The sequence below is a fragment of the Chiloscyllium plagiosum genome, chromosome 5, assembly GCF_004010195.1.
Source record: "Chiloscyllium plagiosum isolate BGI_BamShark_2017 chromosome 5, ASM401019v2, whole genome shotgun sequence".
NCBI classification, from domain to species: Eukaryota; Metazoa; Chordata; class Chondrichthyes; order Orectolobiformes; family Hemiscylliidae; genus Chiloscyllium; species Chiloscyllium plagiosum.
In genome coordinates this window covers 2,184,820-2,199,528 of record NC_057714.1, presented here as the reverse complement: position 1 = coordinate 2,199,528, position 14,709 = coordinate 2,184,820, and the positions used below count along the sequence as shown (strand labels likewise).

At 41.8% G+C, this 14,709-nt stretch overlaps 1 protein-coding gene across 9 annotated transcripts in view; it reads right to left on the bottom strand.

Annotated features, from left to right (window-relative positions):
- Positions 1–588: 588 nt before the first annotated feature.
- lrrc3b (leucine rich repeat containing 3B) overlaps positions 589–14,709 on the bottom strand; it is a 65,440-nt gene continuing 51,319 nt past the window's right edge. For all 9 annotated transcript variants that reach the window (XM_043689469.1, XM_043689472.1, XM_043689474.1 and 6 more), the window contains 2 exons: positions 11,431–11,528; positions 589–4,181 (listed from right to left, as the gene is read on the bottom strand). In XM_043689469.1, coding sequence (XP_043545404.1) covers positions 3,236–4,015 — 780 coding nt within the window. In that variant the 5' untranslated portion in view covers positions 4,016–4,181; positions 11,431–11,528 and the 3' untranslated portion in view covers positions 589–3,235. The remainder of the gene's footprint in view (positions 4,182–11,430; positions 11,529–14,709) is intronic.

Here is a 14,709-nt window from a genome sequence, read left to right as displayed (position 1 = left end):
GGTGATGGTAGTGTCTGCAGCATTGTAAGGCATAATTTTGGGTGGCTCAGTGCTTAGTACTGTTGTTTCACAGTGCCAGTGTCCCGGGTTCAATTCCAGCCTTGGGCGATTGTCTGTGTGGAGTTTGCACATTCTCCCTGTGTCTACATGGGTTTTCTTCAGGTGCTCCGGTCTCCTCCCACAGTCCAAAAGATGTGAATTGGCCATGCTAAATTGTCCATAGTGTTAGGTATATTAATCAACGGTAAATGTAGGGAAATGGGTCTTGGTAAATTACTCTTCAGAGGGTCGGTGTGGACTTGTTGGGCAGAAGGGCCTGTTTCCACACTGTAGGGAATCTAATCCAAATCTATAACTCCACAAAAGATCACTGTGCTCTCCTTCCTTAATTCCTTCAAAGTTGGTCATCTTGAGGAAAGTCACCCGAAATAACAATGTCGGTGACTGTGTTTTAAAAAATGCTAATGTTGGATTGATTTTACCACTGAAACTGATCACAGAGAATCTGCAGGTTCTTATTTTGTGAAAGGAGGATTAAATAATTAATTAATCCAAAACATGAAAATGGGAAGAAAGAAACAACAAAGATCAATTGTCTGGCATTTATTTTCTTCTGAAACTGAAATGTGCATATGACAAATATAGTTATGTTAGCTAGATAACATTAACAGTGTATTTCCAAATACAACTATTATGAATGTTAGTTAGATGGATAAGAAAAGGTATTTTCTCACAGAAATCATGTAAGACTTAATGTATTAACAAGCAATTCAGATTTCAGGCACTTATTAGGAGGTCAGAAGCATTCTGTGCTAGATTGTGCTTATTCTTAGTCACTTCGATTTTGACAGCCACGATGGCCAGAATGCCCAATCTGTGGAGATCCATCAACTATTTCTCTCCTAATCAGCTCAATAACTCCTTTCACTGTTAATTATCTATTTATGAGAGGCCAAGGTATCACACTTTTCTACACTTGCACTTTGCAATGGGTCCCACTTAGCCGAGATTTCTATTAGTTTTCTCACCAATTTCTGTTAGCAACTTTACCTTTTGAACGTGCTGACATCTGCTGTGTGTTCTGTGGTACCTTGTTAAAGTTTTAACTTCCTGTGTGTTAACTGTGACAAGGAGTTTCAACAGGTTAATGTTGCATCAGGCACATCCCAGAAGCCAGAACAAGGGAATTGTCTGAAAATTAAAACCAGGCCATTTAGGACTGAAATCTAGTCGCATCTTTTCACGTAAAGAATAGTTACAACCTGGAATTCTTTTCCCAAACATTTAGATAGATCAATCGACATTTTACAGAATGGGATCAATGGATATGCGTAACGGTATCAAATGATTTAGAGGATATATTAGTAAATGGAATGTAGTTACACATTAGCCATGATCAAATGTAATGTTGAAGGCCGAAGGGCTGAGTGACCTATAAGTTATTCCTACATCTCTGTATTCAGTTGTGGACACTTTGCCAGACACATCAGTAAAAAGTGGACCATACTTGACATAGTCCGAGTTTTACTTAGGTAACAATCTTATATAAACCTGGCTTCACTGCCATCAACATTCCCTCATCTTAACTTGTACAAACAGGTATCACTGGAGAATTGAAATCGTCTGCTTGTACAAATGACTGGCAAGCATAGGTATGAGGAATTCTGACACTGAAAATACCAAGCTTAGACCAACTAAGAGATTCATATTTTCACAATGTATGGCAGGCTGTTGATTTTAATCATCAATCTGTTAGGTTCAGAATCTCTTTTGATAGATACTTCACATTCCCTTCCAATTCTGCCTAAATAGTCAACCAATGTTTATTATAGGTTACAGAACAGGCAGTTTTCTAGATTACCAGAACTTTACCTCTTGCATGAGGTGCGGTGACCCTCATGTTAAACCACCTCCAGCTGCATCTCTTTTAATAAGAGAGTAGCCCTATCTGGGTACATCCCCTAGGACGATGGCCATTACTTTGTATTAATTAAAATGGGTGATGGTACTGAGACCAATTGGAAATCTTGCTGTTGTGACTATCTCCAGTTACCAGAAGGAGAACTGCAATCAGGCCCATACTCAATCGCTGTCTGCGTAAAAGTGAGGAATTGGGATCTAGCACCTTTCTCAGCTGCAGTACCTGACCCCAACAGTTTTCAATTTGTTATAGTTATTCTGTACGTGAAGAAAGAAATATTTCCAATGAATAGGTTTCCTTGACTTCTCCTTCTCATCGATCTTTCTTTCCCTTTGATCTTTATTCCCATTCCACGTGATCCTCATCTGGCCATATTGGTTGACTGAGCTACTGGGGGCACCAATCTCCAACCCACGGTCTGATCAGCTGCCACATTGAGTTCTGCACCTATCCTAATTAACAAAACGGTCAGAAGATACCGACAATCAGACATACCTTCAACAAGTAGAGGATGACTTCCGCAAAGTACATCAGCTTGTTCTGTCATTTTCAGATTTTTTTTTGTCCTACTGCCTGTGTGGATCTAAATTAATATGATCTCCATGTCATTCTGCAGAATACGTGCTGTGCTTTGGACATACTCCTGTGAATACTCAGGTTGAGGGTAATTTACCAGTTACATTAAATATAAAAAAAAACTGTTCAAGCAATTCTCTAAATTATTTTCCTAATTAATCTGTTCAGAGATATTGATTCACACCCCGCAGATGGGACTTGAACCCAAACCTCCTGGTCCAGGATAAAGGGCACTATCACTATGCCACAAGAGGGCCCTTTTACTTGAATAGTTTTCAAATTAATTGTTTATTTTCAGGTCTGCAGCACAATCTCAAAACATATGGGATGATGATTAACCAAAGTCTGTAAAAAAAAACTTTCACTTTATTCCATTATGAACTGTTCATACATTTTAAATGACTATCAATGATAATGACAGCTCTTCATTATCATTTGTGCATCATTCCTTTACTAGGCACAGGAATGCTGTAAAGCATTCTGAAGCTGAAAACATCCTCAATTGTTTTATACCAGACTCCTGATATTCCTCTTAGCAATATCTCCTACTAATACCATTGTAGAAATGCTAAAAGAAGTTTTCATACATTTTTCAAAACCACCATGGATTTCTGTCCATCTTGTAGCAGTTGAATTTCACTACCTTCGGTTTCATTGCAGTCAAATGCTGCAAAGTAGATCCAGTGAAATAAACACACAAGAAACTCTATTTCAAAACCTTTTCTTCAATAAAACAAATTACAGCACAGTACTAATATCATCAGATTCCTCTGGCTTCCTTTGCTTGCTAGGAAGCGATTTTAAATATTCAAGATGCCTTCTTGCATCTTCCTGGTTCTGACGTACGTAATAGACCACATATGAGATCACCATGGTGAACCAGCCAAACATCGTGACCAGCATAGCCACATCAGTTGTTTTTTTGGACAGATTACAGAGGTCAGCTTCATTTGCAGCACTGATCAAAGATTTCCCAGTATGTTCCTTCAAAGCTGCAGTCTCACAGATGATATTGTTGGCTATTTCATGGTTCGAGGGCATACCATGCAGCGCCTGTTGGAGGGTGCAGTCACAGTGCCATGGGTTGTCAGAAAACTGGGCCCTGCCTTTGAGTTTGCTGAATGTGTCTTTATGTACACTTTTAATCTTGTTGTTTGAAAGATCAAGAGTCTGCAAGGTATCAGCCACACCTTTGAATGCTTGTTCTTCTATGGACTCAATAACATTTTTGGACAAATTAAGCACTTTAAGTTGGTGCAAGTCTTTAAAGATCTCATTGGGAACGGACCTTATTTGATTTGAGTCTAAGTAAAGCAAAGCAGTTTCTGGAGGAAGGTCTTTGGGAATCTCTTTGAGATTCGCATTGCTGCAGCTTACATTTAAGCTACTGACATGAGAACACATACAGCCTTTGGGACACATGCTGGCTGAGTGAAAGCACAGAACCAGGAACACTAAACTCTGCAGCAGAAAATGCATGGAGGATGAGCGAGCAAGGAATAGGTCCATCAGCTTCATGCTGGGATGTCTGCATAATCACACGGCCTCATGCTTCATCCAACAACGTACATACGACGTTTGGCAATAATTCTTTTCCTCTTCAGTAAGCAACTTAAACAACGTAGTGAAGTTGTGCATGTTGTCTACATTTATACGTTGCTAATGATGTTCAAAAGTATTATACCTGAAAGAGAAATAAATATACACATTTTATGTAGAAATTACTTGAGGAGAAATTTAAAAGAGCAAACTCATACATACATAGGACTGTAACTTTGAATAAATATAATCACAACTGGTCTGTTTCCGTGCTCTTTGACTTTTATGGTGTGATTGTTCCAATCGTCTGCTGAGATGTGCTGTGTCATTGGGAAAACCACATAATAGTGTGATGCCTAAAAAACATAATTGCTTCTCTTATATTCAGTGCATTCTGCCAAATTATTTTATGATTGTAATTTTAAGATATTATTTTTCATTGAGATGTAAATTTGAAAGACTACATAGCTGTATATTAAAACGTGACTACTTAATTGTCATAAACTTTTGCTACATCAGAAATCTTATTGGTTTTGTTATCCATTTTAAAGTGCCATCTCTTATTTTTCCCAAATACTACATTTTAATCTTTCTCTTGTTGATTAGAATCTTCATTGATTTTATGTTTACAAGGTTTTTATCATAAGTACAAGGTATATTTCAATTTTTTTTTTCTAGTCTTGCATTTTTGTAAGGAGACTGGATTAGGAAGATTGGATTTCAGTCCCATTTATCTTTAATACTGACCCACTTTAAGAAAAGACTACTGGAAAACAGATACAATAAAAAGATGTAATTAAATCCCAGAACAATGGTGAAAAAAAATTTCAAAGAATAAAGATGAATTTCAAATGGATTCTTTACTGTAAATTTCACTCGCCAGTAATGACAAAGGGTTCTAAAACTATTTCCAGAATAAGCAATGCTCCAATTTGCTACGTATGCTACAGTTGACCCCCCACTTCCAGCACACTGCTTTCAACATTCAAACTTACAAATATTTCCATGGCCCAGCTTTATTTATCCCCACAACCTTTTGGAGTTCCCTCTCCCAGCTGCACAGTCAGCTCCTCTGGCGTGTGTCACTGCCCATCTCACCCTCCCTCCTCTTTACATTCATGGCACATCCTGCAGGCAGCATGGCTCAGTTCTCTCTGGGATTTTCTTTCTAAACTCAGAGTCGAGACGTACAGCATGGAAACCCTACGGTCCAAGCCATCCATGCCGACCAGATATCCCAACCCAATCTAGTCCCACCTGCCAGCACCCGGCCCATATCCCTCCAAACCCTTCCTATTCATATACCCATCCAAATACCTCTTGAATATTGCAATTGTACCAGCCTCCACCACTTCCTTTGGCAGCTCATTCTATACGTGTACCACCCTCTGTGTGAAAAGGTTGCCCCTTAGGTCTCTTTTATATCTTTCCCCTCTCACCCTAAACCTGTGCCCTCTAGTTCTGGACTCCCAGACCCCAGGGAAAAGACTTTGTCTATTTACCCTACCCATGCCCCTCAATTTTGTAAACCTCCATAAGGTCACCCCTCAGCCTCCGACGCTCCAGGGAAAACAGCCCCAGCCTGTTCAGCCTCTCCCTATAGCTCAAATCCTCCAACCCTGGCAACATCCTTGTAAATCTTTTCTGAACCCTTTCAAGTTTCACAACATCTTTCTGATAGGAAGGAGACCAGAATTGCACCCAATATTCCAACAGTGGTCTAACCAATATCCTGTACAGCCGCAACATGACCTCCCAACCCCTGTACTCAATACTCTGGCCAACAAAGGAAAACATACCAAACGTCTTCTTCACTATCCTATCTACCTGCGACTCCACCTTCAAGGAGCTATGAACCTGCACTCCAGTACTATCAACTTTAAAAGCTTCCTCAAACCTTACCCTTCAGCCACACTCTGATTGCCTCCCCTTGATCTTTTAAATCTTACCCTGGTAGTGATTTCCTGCAGTGAAGCATGTTGAGAGACTTAGCAGTGTTAAATGTGTGACACAATGCACTTTACATTAGGAGAAAGGATTTTCAGTCCCCCGAACTTCTGGTAAAGATCTCTCTTTTGATAAATACTATGGAGCAAATGGAGTTGGGACTAACCTAGCCTGAGTGAAACAAAACCAGTTATCCAAAATTAACTGTGTAGTGACCAGTCACTTCTGGTGGATGATCTACTCTGGAAAGTTAGGTCTATCTTTATGGAGAAATGAGAAGGTAGTGGGGAAAGGGAAAGCCAGGGAAACGAGAAATACAGAAAAACCATATATTAGTCACTACTACTCCCTTCCATCCTGGACACTGTATTTAAAACCCATGTCATATATGTGACATATCAAAGAGGGATTAGGTTATCAAGCAAGGACAGACTTATGTTAACTACATGGGTAAAAATACCAAGTATTCTGGACAAAGCTGGTGATTGAGAAGCACATTTCATATGATAACAGAATTAACACAGATACAGCTAAGGCCAAGATGGGTTGAGAGCTGAACATTTCTGGCTACAAAATCTTCAGGAGGAATAGAATAAGAAAGGAAGTAGATGGATTGTGAAGAATGAATGGCAGTATTTATCAGATCTTTTACAACAGCTTTTAAACATAAAGATGATATAAGACAACATGGAACGTTGAGATATATGCGCTTAAAGCTAATGAATGATTATCTAACTTTCTTTAGATTTATGAGTAATGGAAAGGAAACAGAGGAAGACAGAGAAAGATAAATGTAAAAAGGATTACCTGAAAATAAAAAGGGACAAATAACAGTTTGAGTTCAATCATTAAAATAAAGTAAAAGCAATGTAGTTTCTAAGGAAAAGGGAAAATTTTACAATGTGTCCAATGACTCTTTGCTAGGTTAATGCGAAGCCATTATCAACTTCCTTGTTCTTTCTCCAAAGTCCCACATCGTCTCCTGTTTCAAATTCTCTTTGTCTCTGTCTCAACACTCATTTTGGCAAAGAATGTCATACCACAATCAGAAGTAAAATAGAACTTTCTGGACAATAATAATCCGGTAAATAGCAGTCAATACAATAATAATTCTGCTATTCTGTCAAACTTACAACTTTCCCATACTTCAAAAAAAAATTCACATTTTTCTTAGAAAACAGAATGCAACACACTACGTACTGCAATAACCCTCAGTGTAAAGAAATTATGTTCACTTCCACTTTCAAATTGTTAATGATTATTTTACAAATACACTTATTTCCCAACCAGAGGAGCTCTGCTAGAGACAGAAATGTTAGCCTGGGAACACAGTGATGTTTTGAAGTGGCAGGCAACTGGAAATTCAGAGTCATTTTCACAGACAAGAGTATAGATGTTCTGCAAAGCAGTCACCAGGTCAGAGTTTTGTCAACCCCTCAACGTAAAACAGACTACATTGTGAACAGTGAATACAGTCAATTAAGTTGAGTCAAGTACAGGTAAATTTTTGAACTTCGAACAACCAAGTCCCACAATTACCTGGACTATACATCCTCACACCATGCTTCCTGAAAGGACTCTATCCCATTCTCCCATTTTCTCTGTGTCTGTTATAATTGTTCTGACGATGCCACCTTCCACTGGGGAGACTCAGAAATGTCCACCTTTTTCCTCAACTGAGGATTCCCCACCACAGTGCTGACAGGGCTCTTAGCTGTGTCTGACCTATCTCCCGCACTTCTACCCTCTCTTCCCTCCCACATCAATGATATGGTCCCTCTGGTCCTCACTTCCTACCCCATCACCTCCCCACATCCAAAGGATCATTAGCTGCTATTTCCATCACCTTCAATGGGATGTCACCAACAAACACATATTCCCTCCCTCATTTGTGAACATTCTGGAGGGAATGGTCCCTGCAGGTCACTCAGGCCTACACCTCTTCCATTCCCAACATCTCCTTGCATCCTCACAGCACTTTTCCATGAGATTGCAGAAGGTGGAACACTTGGCTGTTTACTTCCTCCCTCTTCACTACCGAGTCCCCAGACATGCCTTCCAGGTGAAGCAGTGATTTACCTGTAATTCAGTCAATCTATTCTCCTGTTATTGCTGCTCACAATGTGGTCTCCTCTACAACGGGGAGACAAAACGCAGATTGGATGACCACTTTGCAGGACACCTATACTCTGCCCACAAAAATGACCCAGAGCTCCTAATTGCCTGTCACTTCAACATATCACCCTGTTCCCACTCTAACATTCCTGTCTCAGGCCAGCTCCAGTATTCATGAGCCTCAGCACAAGGTGGAAGAACAACTTCTAATTTCCACTTGGGGCCCAGCAGCCTCTAGGACTCAACATCAAGTACAATATCTTTAGATCCTGATTCCATCCTTCCATGTTTTTATCCGCCCCCCACATTCAGGCCTGTTATGACATGGGTTGCATTAAGCACTGTCATCCATTTTTCTCACTCTTAGTTCTTATTATCACTTAGTCAGCATTCTTTTGCACTGGGAGAAAGTGAGGATTGCAGATGCTGGAGATCAGAGCTGAAAACGTGTTGCTGGAAAGGCGCAGCAGGTCAGGCAGCATCCAAGGAGCAGGAGAATCAACGTTTCGGGCATGAGCCCTTCTTCAGGAATGAAAGAAGGGCTCATTCCTGAAGAAGGGCTCATGCACGAACGTCGATTCTCCTCCAAATTCTTTTGCGCTGGCCTGCTATCCACAATCTACTGTTTACCTAACCTTTTCAGGACTCTTTCTGGGTTCTGTCTCCATCTTTTCACTCACCTCTCTTCACCCTCATCCCCTGCCATTTCAGTTTCAGCACAAGTACCAATTTTTCCTAATTACTAACAGTTCTGATGAGGAGTCACTGGACTCTAAACATTAATGCTGCTTTCTTTTACAGATGCTGCCAGACCTGCTGAGTTTCTCCAGCAATTGGTTTTCATTTAATATCTGTGGAACTTGCTGACTGAGAGCTCAGTAGAGGCAGATATAGTCATGGTTTTAAAAAGGGAATTTAATGTTTGTCAAAAGAGAAAACGGTTCACAGGACTACAGGGAAAAGGAGCAAAATTACTGCAGATGCTGGAATCTGTACTGAAAACAAGTGCTGGAGATCACAACGGGTCAGGCAGCATCCATGGAGAGACAGCAAGCTAACATTTAGAGTCTAGATAACTCTTCATCAGGGCTGACATGAAGTGTGGAGGGGACAGCATTAATGCAACAGTGGGGGCTGGGGCTAGAGGTAGGGGTGTACCAGTGGAGAAAGGGTGATGATAGTTCAGGTTAAGTGATCATAATGTGAGAATGGGAGAACAATGGTGTGTCTAATTGCCAAACTGGAGAGAACAGACAGTCCCACTGGAGATGGGGCAGGGGAGAGAGGACACGGTGACAGAGTATGTAACAAATACAGTAAAGCTAAAAGAAAGATAAGGAATGAGTGTGGGTTCGCAATCTGAAGGCGTTAAACTCAGTATTAAGTCCAGAAGGTTGTAAAGTGCCTAGTCTGAAGATGACATGTTATCCCTCCAGTTTGCGCTGTGAATTGCTAGAACACTTCAGCATGCTGAGGACAGACATGTGAGCAGGATGCTGTGTTAAAATGAGCAGCTATAGGAACGTCGGGGGTCCTGCTTGCTCACAGACTGGAGGTGTTCCGCAAAGTGATCACCCAGTCTGCGTTTGGTTTCTCCAATGTAAAATGGACCACATTGGGTGCAGCAAATACAATACACAAGATTAGAGGAGTTACAGATGAAGTTCTGCTTCACCTGGAAAGACTGTTTCGGCCCTTAGATAGTGAGCAGGGAGGTGGTGAAGGGGCAGGTGTTATACCTTCTGCAGTTACATGGAAGGTGCCACGGGGAGGGAGTTGGCATTGGTGGTCAAGGAATGGACTAGGATGTCCTGAAGGGAACGGTCCCTACAAAATGCAGACAAAGAGTGTGAAGGGAAGATGTGTTTGGTGGTGGCATTCTGCTTGAGTTGTCTGAAATGGAGGAGAATGATCCTTCGAATGCAGAGGCTGGTGGGATGAAAAGTGAGGACAATGGGAACCTGATCACACTGTTGAGAGTGATGGGAAGAGACAAGGGCGGAAGCACGGGTGAGAGGTCGGAAGCAGTTGAGGGCCCGAGCAATCACAGTGGGAAGCAAGGCATGTCAGTAGCGCTGTTTTAGAAGGTGGCATCACCCAAACAGATATGATGTAGGTGAAGGAACTGGGAGAATAGGATGGAGTCCTTGCAGGACATGGGGTGTGACGAGCTGTATGAAAGCAGATATGGGAGTCAGTGGCTTTGTAGTGGATGGCAGTGGACAGTTTATACCCCGAAATGGAGAAGGAGAGGTCAAGGAAAGGAAGGGGCATGTCAGAAATGGATGATATGTAAGTTATAGAGGAGTGGAAATGGGAGGCAAAATGAACATATTTTTCAAGGTCCAGGCAGGGTTGTGAAGTGGCATCGAAACAGTCATTGATGTACTGAAGGAAGAGTTGTGGGAGAGGGCCAGTGCAGGATTGGAACAAGGATTGTTCCACAAAGAGACAAGTATAACTGGGACCCGTACGGGTGCCCAAAGCCACTCCTTTGACTTGGCAGAAGTGAAATGAATTAAAGGACAAATTGCTCAGTGAGAAAAGTTCAGCCAAGCAGAGAAAAGTAGTGATGGATGGGGATTATTCAAGTCTCTGGTCAAGAAAGAAGACGAGAGCTCTTGGGTCAAAATCCTGGAATTCCGTCCCTACCGACATTGTGGGTTAACCCACATGCAAGTGAACTGCAGCAATTCAAGAAGGCAGCTCACCACCATCTTCTTAAGGGCAAATAGGGATGGTCTATCGATGCTGGTCAGCCAGCAACGCCAAAGTCCCACAAATGAATTAAAAAAAACCTCAGACCATCCTGGTGGGGAATGGAGGTATAGAGAGATTGGACATCCATGGTGAACAGGAGACACCATCTCAGTCTCACTGGGGTGGGGGAGGGCAGAGACAGTCTGTTCTCTCCAGTCTGGCAGTTAGACACAACATTGTTCTGATATTCCGATCACTTAATCTGAACTATCAACACCCTTTCTCCCCAGTACGCCACCCTCCACAACCACCTAACTATTGCGTACATGCTGACCCCTCCACACGTCACATCACCTCTGATGAAGAGTCAGCTAGCCTCAGAACGTTACCTTGCTCTCTCTCCATGGATGCTGCCTGACTCACTGTCATCTCCAGGATTTTTGTTTTCACTACAGGGAAAAGCCTTGGGAATGGAACGTAGTAGATCTTACAGAGAGTAAAATCAGCACAACAGGTCAAATAACATCCTTCACTTCCAAAACTATCAGCTAAGTCTATCTATTCTGTAGTTCCATGAAACAATTTGTATATTTAAACAGCATTAGGAAAAATACAGCCAGAATTTTACTAACCTTCTACCTGAATTCATTCACCTTCCAAGGCTGCGTACCATTAGGCTCTGAGGACTTTTCATTCGAAATTCTGCTTCTTTTCAGAAGCATTGCAACACCTGTTCAAAAAGGAAAGATATAAGCTATGTAACTACAAATCAGTCAGTCTAAAATTAGTGGTAAGTCAGTTTTTAGATGTCTTAGTACAGATTAAATTGAATATTCCCTTAGAAAGACAGGTTTTATTAAGGATAACAACATTGGCTTGTAAAAGGAAGATCATGCCTCTCAAACTTATTAAAAATTCTTTGAAGGAATGAGACAATAAATAAAGTGCAGTGGATGTTGGATTTCTTCCAAAAAGCATTTATAAAGTGGCATACAAGGGTTTACTGATTAAATTGAGGTACATATTAAAAGGGAGAATAGGATTATAGCTGAAGGACACAAAACGGGCAGTAGTGATTACTGAATCTTTTTACGAACTGGAAGGATTTTAAGGCTAGTATTCCCTTCGGGTTAGGATCACTATTATAATTTGATAACTACACATCAGTACAGAACATTGATTTCTTTATGTAGACTCGGGAGAATAAAGACAGGGAGCAGATGGGATAGATGGACATCAGTCAAACGTTTTGAGGTGACATGTTATGAGAGGAAATATAAAGGTGAAGAAATGGAAGATAAATGAAGATAAATCCTGAAAAAATGGTGAACAAAGTCGTCAAATCCTCCCCCATGCTAATCGCTTTGTCCTTGGCCTCTTGGAATGTTCCAGTGCATCCAGATGTAAGTTTGAGGAACACCATCTTGACTTTCAGTTAGAGACTTAATAGCATTTCAGATGCAACATTGAATTGACAATTTCAAATAGTACTTTCTACCACTTTGTTTCCTTTCTCTTTCCTGTTTATTTTTCTTTCAATGGCAAGGATACACATCCCCTTGAAACTCATCTTCTGCTCCTTTACCTGCCCCATCACTACTCTCATTTGCCTTCTGGCATCAACCTTAATGGCATTCATTTGCATCGAGTTGCAACTAAGTTCTGGAAGAATTGGAGGACTAAGGTTTAGAGAGAGTCTTAATCTTAACAGTAGGAAGAAGGGCCAATGTTAGGAGAATGGGAATACAGCAATCATACAGAGAAGGATTGTGGGGAATGGTAACTACAGAATATTAGCAAATAGGGTCAGAAAAGAAATAATACAGATTTAAAGAATGAAAGATTCCATATTGAAATCAATGACAAATGGAAATATATGATTATGATATGAAAGCCATTACAGAAATATATTTGCAAAGTGAAGCAGAGTTGGGAGTTGGAGATGCAAGGTATTTGACATTTTGAAAAGGAAATGAAGGAAGGAAAAGGAGATGGAATAGTTTTCTTGTTTAAAAGAATAAGATCGGTACAGGAACAAGAAATGCTATCGTCTTGGAAGATCAAGATGTAGGGCTAAATATTATCATTTCATTTTTATTGAATTTCATGGAGGATTTCTCTTCACAAGGCCATAGTTAACAGGCCTTTGTGAACTGAAACAAGTCATTGCGGTGCTGCCCTGCAAGGTTCATAAATTAGTCCTGGATATTGCTGATAAAAGGAGAGTGGTGCCCCGCATTGTGGACAGGGAGATGAAGGTCCTGGTGAATGGAATGGATGGTGCAGAGGAGGGATGGCCTCTATTCCCAGGACTGGCATAAAAGACCACAACTTCAGATCCCGCCAGCCTGCTCCAAAGTTGTCACTTGAGTCAATGGAGTATCAACTGTCTGGAAGAAGGTCAATGACTTTCTCTGCTTTGCCAAAATAATTCACTGTTTCTCTGCCTCTCCAGCCACCTCCCACTAAGGCTCATGCTTTATCACTCTTAGTCTGTCATCCACCCCAATTCCTAAAATTTACCAATCCTGCACGCCTTCTGTGTTGCCTATTCATTCATTCGGGGGACCTCCCCACTTTTCCCTGACTTGCACCAGCGCTCAGAACCGTGCCACCCACTTTCATTTCCTTCAATCCCTCTCCTCTTACAGCAGGAGAAATTGACCCAGAATAGGGCCAAGATTAAAGTGGTGCTGGAAAAACACAGCAGGTCAGACAGCATCCAAGGAGCAGGAAAAATCGATGTTTCGGGCAAAAGCCCTTCAGGAAGGGCTTCCTGATGAAGGGTTTTTGCCCGAAACATCGATTTTCCTGCTCCGCTTTTCCAGCATCACTCTAATCTTGACTCTGATTTCTAGCATCTGCAGTCCTCACTTTCACCATAATAGGGCCAGACAGACCAGGACTGATGGCGGGGTACCTGACATTCAGCTCCTCACCCTCAGTGATGAGGGGATCTCGACCCTCACTGACGAGGTCTGGAACTGGTCCTGTGAAGACACAGGAACATCCATACTCAGCGACCAAGTGAGAAGCAATGTCCATTGTTGTGTTCCTTTGAGTATCCTACTGTGGCTATATTTAACATAGTAGAACAACTACCCCTTGTTCATGACGCATTCGCTCTTTTGTCTCTTGCATTAGTAGGGTCACTACAGTCAACAGGGTGGCCCCACTAGATAAACCCTTCGCCATATCGGAGGAGAGCACAGATTATTCAGAGGAAGCACTAACAAGGCTGTGTCCTGCATCCTCCACCTGCTCATATCCTGATACCTCGGTGGGTATTTTAGCTAAATTGGAGTCGGAACCACGTGCAACTGCCCCAGGCCACTGGCACCAGGAGCACTGGCAGAGAACAGGCCCAGACTTTGAGATATGGCCATTTGGTTGAAGCACGTGCAGTGTGTTTGTCACATATGCTGCTGGTACAATGTGTAGCTGTGAGATTGATGTTATCAATCATGCTGCTAAGCTGCAACATGTAACCCTTTGACTGATGACTGCTGACAACTGTGACAAGCTGCGTGCCTGCCTTTGTGTCTGCATGTAACAGCAAGGCAAGACAGAACTACTGTGAGCCTTTAAGCTCTGTTGAGGGGGAAAAGCTGAAGCAGGCAGAGATGCCGTGAGCAATTAAACAGGCATCAAACGAGTGTGACCTAAGAGAACAAGTAAGGATCTGTGGGAGAAAGTGAGGACTGCAGATGCTGGAGATCAGAGCTTAAAATTGTGTTGCTGGAAAAGCGCAGCAGGCCAGGCAGCAAAGGAACAGGAGAATCCACGTTTCAGCCATAAGCCCTTTTTCAGGAATGAGGAGGGTGTGCCAAGCAGACTAAGATAAAAGGTAGGGAGGAGGGACTTGGGGGAGGGGCGTTGGGAATACGATAGGTGGAAGGAGGTTAAGGTGA